This window comes from Centroberyx affinis, unplaced genomic scaffold (genome assembly GCF_046629955.1).
Source record: "Centroberyx affinis isolate AG114_WGS23_722 - 3 ecotype Tasmania unplaced genomic scaffold, CSIRO-AGI_Caff_v1 ptg002792l_1, whole genome shotgun sequence".
NCBI lineage: Eukaryota > Metazoa > Chordata > Actinopteri > Beryciformes > Berycidae > Centroberyx > Centroberyx affinis.
Genome location: NW_027280942.1, coordinates 38726 through 50000, shown reverse-complemented (window position 1 = coordinate 50000; position 11275 = coordinate 38726). Strand labels below are relative to the sequence as shown.

The 11275-nt window shown below is 42.6% G+C and overlaps 1 protein-coding gene across 2 annotated transcripts in view; it reads left to right on the top strand.

The window, feature by feature from the left end:
• Positions 1 to 11275, top strand: part of grapa (GRB2 related adaptor protein a) — a 35707-nt gene that overhangs the window by 2655 nt on the left and 21777 nt on the right. For both annotated transcript variants that reach the window (XM_071535934.1, XM_071535935.1), the window contains exons 2-3: positions 3585 to 3682; positions 6106 to 6225. In XM_071535934.1, the coding sequence (XP_071392035.1) occupies positions 3585 to 3682; positions 6106 to 6225 (218 nt within the window). The remainder of the gene's footprint in view (positions 1 to 3584; positions 3683 to 6105; positions 6226 to 11275) is intronic.

Here is an 11275-nt window from a genome sequence, read left to right as displayed (position 1 = left end):
CGAGGCAGCTTGAGGGAAAGTGGGTACACCAAAAAAGTACATAACAACACAAAATAACTCTTGGAATGCATTAAAAATCACAGACTGATGATATATAAGAGTGTCTGAGGATCTGAGCGTTTGCTTTAATTATATGCGGTACTATATTATTCATCACAGGCACACACACTGTAAATATTCCCCATATTAAACAACACACAAAATCCAGTAGCGTGTTAGCATCATGTCTATTCTAGTTGCCAAATGTCATACTTCACATGTTAGATCATAAATTTTGAATGACAAAGTTAACCTTGATATTTCATTTTGCTGCCATGTTGCACAGATAGATTGACACACACACACACTGATTGACAGAGAATACAATAGCCTCCATATTAAATGTAAAACAATACAATACAGCTTTATTAATCAATGTCAGTATCAGATTCATTGCTATGTGTGTGTGTGTGGTTCAGAGACTATTCTTACTGTTGCCTGTAAATCATGATGTGATTGGCTGTTGGCTTTACTTACAGACCTACAGCCCCTCCACATTATGTCTGTGTAATATAACAGACATGCTGTTGCTGCCTAGGCGGACAGTATCGGGGTTTTAGTTGTTTTTTTATTAAGCTGAAATGGGACCGGCACTTTATGTAACGCTCGCTCAGTCTGTGTGCCACACGCTCTTTCCTCTCTGTTCTCCCCTGCTGGGACAAGCTGCTGTCTGGTCCCCGGCAAAAAAAAAAAAGAGAGCTGTGGTTCAGGCCCGGGTCAAACACTACTACACACACACTTTTTAAATAATTCTTCGCTTTTTTTTTTTTTTTTTTTTGTTCGTTCCCGCTCGCGGCGCCAGATGGGCGACGATTCGGGATAGTGCCGGGCAAGTTGTTCATCACAGACAAGAATACTAAACTGTTTTTTTCTGTGACTGTCTTTACACACAGAAAGATAGCTTTTGTGTATTTCTGTATTCGGGTATATTTGCTTTATATCATGTCCATAGTGTTGACTCATAATGAAATGAGTAAAAATAGCTGATTAGTTCAATTATAAAGCAGTCGCTCTGAAATTCTGTTTAAAGTGTGTGGCCAAGTCCAGCACAAGGGACGCAAAAAAGTAGGACACAAATACACAGGTTTCTATTCCCCCCCCCCCTCCCCCCAAACCCCAAAACATGAATGTTACAACTCGGGATTAACAGCATGAGAACTGAGAAACATCACAACAAATGACAGCTGAAAGAAAGCTGTTCCTTGGTGTTTTTCTGTGTTCTAACAAAGGCTGAATGTGGTCTAATGTGAAGGATTTAGTGAGGAAAAGGGATTTTATTCTGGGGAAAAAAAGGCTCTTCAGATGTTTTAATAGATTGAAAGATGATATTATAAAGCAGGTAAGAGGAACTAGATGATCCCCCTGAGAAGAATGGACTCGTCTCTCTCTCCATCTGTGTGAAATAGACCTTTAACAATACATCATTACTTTCCTTATCCTACTGCTGCCACTGAGTTGGAGTTAAACAGGTAAAACCGGTAGGAAAAACATTCTGTACCTCCCATTTTAAATGCACAGCACCGTCGGAACCATTAAAGTAGCTGTTGCATGAAATTCGCTTCCTGAAGCCAGTGATGCGCAGGGCAACTTTTTGGCAGATGGGCAACGTTGCCCACGGAGCTTCTTCATCGTTTGCTGCGTTGACTGTGGAGGAGCTTCTTATTGGCAGGAAGCATTTCAGTAGACATTTAGCTATGTGTCACACTTTGGTTTTCCGGTGCTCTGAAGCTGTTATGTTGCCCAAAAATAGTCTTTTGTGCCACAGTCCAAAGCCAGAGTTATAACTGTTTTAATAAACCACTGTTATAACCTATAGGACAGAGCTAGTCATCCAGATTAATTAGGGTAACACTTTACAATAAGGGTCACTAAGTTAAGGGTTAGTTAATGTTTATTAAGCATTAACTAACCCTTATTAAGCATTAACTAACCCTTAACTTAGTGACCCTTATTGTAAAGTGTTACCCTAATTAGTTTAGTTTAGTTTAGTTTAGTTTAGTTTAGTTTAGTTTAGTTTAGTTTAGTTTAGTTTAGTTTAGTTGCAGTGATAAACATAGAAGCAAAGGGACAAAAAAGAAACACAGCAATGCAAATTTCTAACTCTTGTAGTGGAGATAAAAAACAAAGGGCTTATAAAAACCTCTTCAAAATCCCACTTCAAACCAGGCAAAGCATCAAACAAAATTGCAGCTAAAAATATCATAATGACAAACAAAGACAGCTGGATTGGAGTACAGAATTAGCTGAACACAACATGGCAACAGGAGAAGAATAAGATCCGTAAAGTGAAAAAGGATATAGAAGTAAATGCTTAACTATTTAACTGGGTGAATCTGTCCCTCGCAATTTAAGACCCGTCCCGCAGTGTCATATTTCTGAGCTTGTGCATGCCAAACAATCATTTCTGTCCACCGGTCTCGGCTTCATTCAGAATGAGGCAAGCAGATGCAGAGCTGTGACTTTTTCAGTTTGCAGCAATCAGTTGCTCCGCATCGAAGCATTCATATGTTTAACAGTATCATAAGGTTTATTACGATTAGGGCCGGGCGATAATTCAATATTATCGTCTTTCAGTGGAATTATATCGTCATGACGTTGTTATTTTGGGATATGATGACACAATTCTGTCTAACTTGATGATAACGAGCAAATTCTATTTAAAAACTCTGACAAAATGAGGTATGGTAGGAATATGATTTGAAAATTTCAGCTTTGTTTGACGCCACACCTAACATTACCATTCAGTTCAAAGCGATGAACATTAATTTGATTATTAAACATGTGATTTTGCCATATCTTGATATATATCGATATCAAAAAATATCCTTATGATTTCATGATATTGATTTCATGGGAGATATTGAAGCAAACAAAAAAATCCCACTTGTCCCACTTATAATTACCACTAGGAGGCTGACTTGAAAGTTTTTTCCCCGTCGGAAGCTCTTATTTACGGTAAATCCGATGGGACGTGAACGCAGCATTTCCTGAGGACAGTTATGACTCCTTTAAACCGGAGATTTGAGGCACTTTAGTTGCTGTGGAATAAGCACAATGTGCCTCGATGCGTTTCTTCAATTTAGAAATATCAGTGTTAAATGATAATAATAATAAAGTACTCATGGAAATAGAAGTAAAAATGAATTTTCCAACTTCAGATCCGTTCCACTCGCCCCCAGAGTGTGATCATGAAAGGCTCCGTGTGACATTTTCAACCTGTCAATAATTTGGGGGCGCTTTGGAATTGAGTTTTTTAAGGGCCTCGGTTCACACAGAAAAGGATGAAAACCACTGTACCGGGTAATAGAAGAGGAGAGGCGAGGGGGAGATTGATAGAGAGGGAGAGAGAGAGCGAGAGAGAGAGAGAGAGAGAGAGAGGGAGAGAGAGGGATGAAGGGGTAGTGGTCTTTCACCCAGATAGTAATAGCCTGAGTCAGCATCATAATGGGCAAATATTTCATTTGTGTGTGTGTGTGTGTGTGTGTGTGTGTGTGTGTGTGTGTGTGTGTGTGTGTGTGTGTGTGTGTGTGTGTTCCCTCCTATAGATCACCAACATGGAGGATGATCCTAACTGGTACACAGCGGAGCTCCACAACAGAAAAGGCTTCGTGCCCAAGAACTACATCAACCTCCGGCCGCACGCGTGAGTGTACACACACACACACATACACACACACACACAAACACACACAGGGGGACCTCTCTAGCCTTTTGGGGGCCCTTAATGAGATTTGGATTTTGGGCCGCTCTGGGTCAGAAACCATCTATTTTGTATCTCGCTCTGTTTTACATATTCGGCTATCTTTGCTGCCAACAGACTAGAGCATGGCGAGGATTAGAAAACTTTCTCATTGCTAGTCAGGTAGCCGCTCCCTGCAAGGATTCCTTATTCCTTTAATTCATGCCTGGTAGAATCAGACTTCTAATCACTTTGTCTCCTTTCTCCTCCTTTTCTTTCTTCATCTCCCTTGTGGTCCGTCCTCAGACTTGGGGTTCACTCACCGCTCTCTATAAGCACTTTTAATCATACATTTTCCATGATTACTGTTAAATCAGTTGTCGATATCTGTGATTATGGGAAAGTTGTGGTATACACTGAAACTGACTATTAAGAGCTGGGTTTTTAAATGTATTTTGCAGAAGAAGAAAGCCTTTAAAAACAAAAACCCCACTCAGCAAAACCAATGAGAGTAGATGGCAGAAACAGGCAGAATTTAAGCTTTAATTCTAAACATGATCGTTTAAAAAGACCAGACAATGTAAAGATTGACATGATTTGACACCACATGCGAAAACACACTCACACACACACTTCCTTTGATGGTTTTGGTTGGGGATTATTTTTTTGGTTTTGTTTCCACAGCCATCACCGTTTTGCTTCCAGTTTTAGTTCAACTGTGGGTTACAGCGCTACACTATTCTTATTGGCATACTTTGTTATGATAAAGCCCAATTCTATCTTCCGTATCTGCACTTTGTTTTTCTTCTTTTCGAGTAAAATTGAGTTAGATCACATCATTTTTTGGTAAATTTCCTCATGCAGTGGTTGCACTTTTCCTCCTGCGACCCCCCACCGCTGTTAAACGAATGTAGGGGAAACACACACTCACACTCACACACACACACACACGCATCTCCAATGCATCCGCAAAGCAAACGAGTCTATTTCACACTTCCGATACCGGCCTATCTAAACAGCTCATCAGTGAGTGTGTGTGTGGCCTCGGGCGGTTTTTGCTCTGCTTTGGACATCTGCACTCCGGCATAAGGCAGGCTCCCCCGGGAATACACTCACTGGCTGCCTTACGTAACCACACACACACACGATACAGCCTTGTGTGTGTGTGTGTGTGTGTGTGTTTACAGTGAAGCTGCTGGTACACCCTGTATCTCCATCAGATGGTGATACACCAGCTGCGTTCTGCTTTTCCTGTGACAAACACAAAACTGACAACACACACCCATTACAGCGGCACTGGCTCGTTAATGAACGCCGATGTACGGTTGCCTAAGTTTGCACATCCCATAGGGAGATGTGTGTGTGTGTGTGTGTGTGTGTGAGAGACTATTCTTCCCTGTGTCAGTCCACCAAGATTTCCTCACAACTATTAAATAGAGAGGCATGGAACCAAAAAACAGAAGTGGGTCCATGGGGCAGAATGAATGTGTGACCTTTTCCCCCGGCAGCGCTTAGAGCTTGGCAGCCATGTTGGATGTGGCAGTCTGCTCATTTAGCCGTCATTTATGCAAAGCGAGGAAAAAAAAAAACGAGATGAAAAACGATACTCTAGTTGACGGACTTTGTGTGCGTGCGTATTTTTTTTCGTGTGTTTAAAAATACTTTGCTGTTGTGCTAATTTTACATCTTTTTTTTTTTATTTCCCACTCTCTTTGTTTTGCCTTTCATCATCGATCTGTACTGCTGTGAGCTGTACTTCTTTCATTTGCTTTCAAAGCGATAATAATTATTCCTCACTAGAAAATGCTTCCAGGCTGTTGTTTCAGTGTGGTTCAGTCAAAGATCCAAACTTTCTCTCTCTCTCTCTCTCTCTCTCTCGCTCTCTCAGTTCAGTGCTGCTTTATTGGCATGGCAGAAAGGATCTGTGTTGCCAAAGCATTTGCAAACGGATAAAGTCAAATAAATAATGGATAATAAACAATTCTACAGATTCTATACATATCAAAAAAAAGAGCATGTAAAAGTAATGCAATACATTCAATATAATAAAAGTCAATGTATAACAGTACAGGACGTTGGGAGGGGTGGGGGAGCATTTCAAGACAAAATCTACAAAATCATTTTCAATATTTACATTTTCTCCTAATAACACTTTGAGCTTTTCTGTCTCAGTCAGTAGATGAAATACTGGGTAAACTTCTCTGGGGTGACTCTCTGACCTGTACTTTGTTAGAGTTTTCCTCTGTTTGATGTCTTTTATTTTTCTTTTAAGATCATCTGCAATCTCATATTTTCTCTGCAGATCATCATAACCTCTCCCTCTCTCTCTCTCTCTCTCTCTCTCTCTCTCTCCTCTCTCCTTCTCTCTCTCTCCCTCCCTCCCGCAGCTGGTTTGCGGGCCGGATCTCCCGGGGCGTGGCGGAGGGTCGGCTCAGGCAGAGGGAGTGCGGAGCTTTCCTGGTCAGAGAGAGCGAGAGCGCTCCCGGCGAGTTCTCCATGTCCGTCAGGTAAGGGGAGATGCGCGCACACACACACACACACACACACAACACACACACAGCTACACACACCTTGTATATATGCTTCAGTTTCTCACATATTGTCTTTACTCATACTCTTACATTCCTCTCACTGTTATATACTGCATATACTGTACACTGTTGTTGTTTTTTTCATTTTTATAATTTTATAACCCTCCACCTTTTCATAATGCACAAATCTCACACACACACACACGCACAGATACACACTCAGCCATGATTTAGTTAGGGAGACTGATAGGTAGTTTTTTGTTTTGTTCATGAATAAACTTTACCGGTGCACGTGTGTGTGAGCGTGCGTGTGTGTGTGTATTCACCGTTCTCATGCAGCTCAGCGGGGGGGAGTGTGTGATCGTGGCGGGGGGGTCGGAGGAGGAGGAGGAGGAGGAGGGTGGAGGATGGAGGGTGTGGAGGGTAAGAGGGAGGATCTGCAACCCCTCTGGCCTGATGTGAGCTAATCCTCCCTGGCATACACACTCTACCGTCTGGAGCCGGAGCCGGAGCTGCTGATGGGGTGGGGTGGGGGGGGGTCGGCTGTCTGGTCCGGGGCGGATGGTTGGGGGGGTTTGCAGCTGAGGCTCGGTGTTGTGCTGCTGGGGGCGGTCCGGCTGTGTGTTTTTGGGGGGTGGGGGTGGGGGGGGGGTATGGCCTGGAGCTAAAGATTGACTTTTCAGTTGTTTGGGGTTAAGAGTTGGACTTGTGTGTGTGTGTGTGTGTTACATACCTTTTGAAGCATTAATAAGTCTGGTTTTGGCTGAAAGAGGATGAGGGAGAGGGGAGAGGAGAGGAGAGGAGAGGAGAGGAGAGGAGAGGAGAGGGAGAGGAGAGGAGAGGAGAGGAGAGGAGAGGAGAGGAGAGGAGGAGATCAGGCTGAGGGCGTTGAGGGGAGGGAAAGGAGGGAAAATGAGAGGAGAGGCAGGGAGGGGAAGAGAGGTGTTGTGTGAAATAGGTTTTGCCAGGAGGGGACAGAGAGGATTTGGCTGTTTGGTGATGTCTCTCTCTGGCTGTTGTTGTTTGGATGGTGTAGCAGGCTGAAAATTGGGTCAGGTGTGTGTGTGTGTGTGTGTGTGTGTGTGTGTGTGTGTGTGTGTGTGTGTAAGCGGTTGCATGTGTGTGAACGTTCATGCGTGTATGTGTATATTTCTGTGCGCATATATATGTTTCTGTGTGTTTGTGTGTATGCAACTGCATCTATGTGCCTGTGTGTGTGTGTGTGTGTGTGTGTGTGTGTGGTCCGTGCAGACAGCTCCCCTGTCACTGTGGATGACCTGACAGCAGGTAACCGTGGAGACACTTTAGTCTTGGCTCGGCTCGGCTCGGCTCAGTCTGGCTCTGACGTCAGAGTGGGACGCTGTAATCCACTTTCACAGCCATGAATGAAGCCAAGAAAAAAGATTTGGTATTTTATTTTGAAGCCACTGGTGAAGTTTGAATTCACTGGGTGTAATATTGAGAACTAGGTATGAGCTTAATGTAACAATTTACAACATTTTCATAGAAATACATCTTCATTTTGCTACTCTCTATTGCTCAAATAGTGATTCAACCTATATTCAGTTAATGAGAGCTTTTACTTTTGCTCTTCTTCACACATCAATTCTCAAAGATGCCATGAATTTATATTTATATCTCTGTGAAATTCAAAAGTTTCACACCAGAATTAGATACCCAGCACTTCAAAAAGTGAGCCCTTTTCTTACAAAATGTTAGAAAATTTTAAACAATTATTCCAGTTATTTCTTAAAGGATAGAGTGTGGTTGAAGTCATTGGTTGATAACTGAATGCAGATTAAATCCAATCCATTTAGAGATATTAAATGAAGAACTTATGGATTTTTTTTCTTAAATGGATAGCATTTAGGAATAGAGCACTTCAGTTGGTGGTGGCACATTTTGATGAGGCAATAGATGGGACCGCTGCCATTTTTGACACCAGACAGAGACATAGACGTCCAGCTTCACCGACATAAATGAATCAAAAAGGATATTTCCCCTATTAATATCTCCATGTGACGGCGGTTTCGATCACATACCTTCACGCTGCGGGTCAGTTTCACTTCCAGCCATTATTCAAATTGTGAAATTGGCCGTGACAGAAAGTTTTAATCACCGTTTTGAGAGACGTTCTCGTCCTCACAGGCGTAAAACGCAGCTTTCGATCACCCCGTCCGCCGTGAGAGGAAGAGTTTATGGAAAATTACCCAGGATTCCGTTTAATTAACGGCGTCGGCTCCCATGCGGAATGCTAATCATCCCATGTGGTCGCCTGCTGCACAGGCAACAGCTGGCCAATCAGTTCAGACAGAGGCAAGATGTGAAGTGCAAGTTTATCACTATGAAATTTTACATACATAATGGTACGGCTAACAAAATGATATCTGTTAGAAACAGGCGTACCGGTTGATCTGCTTTGTGCTTTCATTCGGCCCAATTTAGGAGTGATTTCTGATGAAGAATACAATTATGAAAACTGTTCTGGGACACTTTTGATTCAAAGCAGTGGGGAATGGGAAATTATGAAATATGCAGAACAGAAAACAGCTAATAAGGGCTAAAGCTTGATTATAATCATCTGAGAAAATACTTCTCTGCCCTTTGAAAAGACGACTATCCGTGGAAACAATAAGTCATAAGCGCATTTTATGGACGATGCCTTGTTTTAAAACTTTTTTTGTTAAAGAGTATATTTTTAAGAAGATGCTTATGAAAGGATATTTGGTGCTGAAGTTTGCCGGTGCTTTGGGTCTAGCCTTAGTGCCAGTGAACTGTCCCAATGGGTTATTTATTAGCTTATTTTTGGAAAGTGGAACAAAGTGATGCCGAGCGGGACCTTTATGGAGAGGGATGGGATGGAAGCTCCATTTTGCTTAGCTGGGCCTCTCACAATGCTCTTTGACTCGGCAGCAGACGCACTCAGAGGATATATTCTGTCTTCGCTGACTTCACTCAAGTGGAAGAGTTTGTTTCCAGAATGCTATAAATGCATTTTGAAAAGGAAAATCATTATCTGAAGTTAAAGGAAAAATCCACACTAAAGCACTGATCCATTGCATTCCTAGGTCTATTTCGTTGTTTGGTGGTGTATTTTTCTTATTCCGGTGGATAACTGGCTCAACATAGATGGTATGGTGTCTCATTGAGATATTACAATGGAGTTTAATAGGAGAAAAATGTATCAGCAATCTAAAACACCATTGGAGAAAGAGAGAGGGCTTCTTCATACAGGGAGAAATCCATCATAGAAGAGGCAGAGAGACCAATTTCTCCCCTGACAGCAGCCTCAATAGACCAGAATGCAATGCAGCCACAAGACACGTTGTGTTCTGACTAAGGAGTGCGACTCTCACTTTTTCTCGACTGGAAAAACTCTCTTACTCTTACTTTCACAACTCTCTCTCCACCTACACATATAGCAGACCCAAATGCTCAGTCATTACACATTCTCTGGGGTTTGTTGCGAGGCATTGTGAGAAATTTAGGAAATCACCAACTGAAATAGAAGAGGATGAGACTACACTAAGGATGTAGAGAGGATTACACTAAATCACCAAGTAACTCCTGCAATGCATTGAACATCATAGATCAGTATATAGCAGTATACTGGGGTGGAAGTTACCTTTTAGTCATTTCTACAATATATGTAGAAGGTGCAGTCTGTAATAGTGATGTCATTTTGCTTACCAAGGACTTGTTATCCTTCAAAAAGCACCAAAAGTACTTTTCATTTTGTTTTATCAAGCGTAGGTGTCACTTTCTTTTTTCAGACGCTGGATTTCTCATTTCACCTCGGCTCAGTCCTCCTTATGCTTTTGGCACATTTTGAATTGTATGGTCTGGTGGGCTTTAGGTCAGGCCAGCTCACATCAGTCTGGGGTGGAAACACACACACACACACTCAGACACACAATGGGTTTTCCTGTAGCCTTTGTTTTGTGTCAGGTGAAGGTTACGTCGAACAAAAGACATTTTCTCTTCTATAACAATCTGGTATTTGCGAGCCAGATGTCTGTCAGCGGCTTTTTACCACAGTTGAGCAATGATGGATTTATGGGTTCTTCTGGTATGTGTGTGTGTGTGTGTGTGTGTGAAATGCCATAAGCGCTATGCCATAAGCGCTATGTACTCACTCCTGCTCTTCAGCGCGTTCAGGTCAGCCGCCTTTTCCCATCGATTTCTCCCATCTACATCCACTGCGAAAAACGCCTCGCTTTTAATGAGTCGGATAAAACAATTAGATGATCATTTTTGCCAATGGTCCAGGGTGTAGTGACTGTGTTACATCTCAGTCTCTGGGGCTTCACAAAGAGATCAGTGACTCACGCTGCCAGTGGTCGATGGCGGCTCACACTGTATAAGCGCTGAGTCCGGCTGTTCGTTCGGGTTTCCTTGTCGTCAGTCATCATCCGTCTCTGATCAGGGTCACTGCCCATAAGAAGGAGCATTAAAGTGAACTGACCCTTTAGGCCGTGCTTATTTTACGGCTACATGATCTTCACTGAGCTTTAACCGACGCTGTAAGGGTCCAGTGTCCCATGAATGACATCACTTGGGAGGGGGGCGATTTCACACTGAGTGACTATTGATAACCCTCGGATAAAAGCACATTAGTTTACTGTAGTTTAGTGCAGTTTGGTTCAGTTTAATGGAGTTGGCAAATGAATGGATGTGAAGAGAAATGGTCAAGGATAGCATGATAGAGTGAGTGAGTGAGTGATTGAGTGAGTGAGTAAGCGAGTGAGTGAATGAGTGAGTGAGTAAGAGAGTGAGTGAGTGAGTGAGTAAGAGAGTGAGTGAGTGAGTGACTGAGTGAATGAGTGAGTGAGTAAGAGAGTGAGTGAGTGAGTGAGTGAGTGAGTGAGTGAGTGAGTGAATGAGTGAGTGAGTGAGCGAGTGAGCGAAGTGAGCGAATGAGCGAGTGAGTGAGTAAGAGAGTGAGTGAGTGAGTGAATGAGTGAGTGAGTGAGTAAGAGAGTGAGTGAGTGAGTGAGTGAGTGAGTGAATGAGTGAGTGAGTAAGA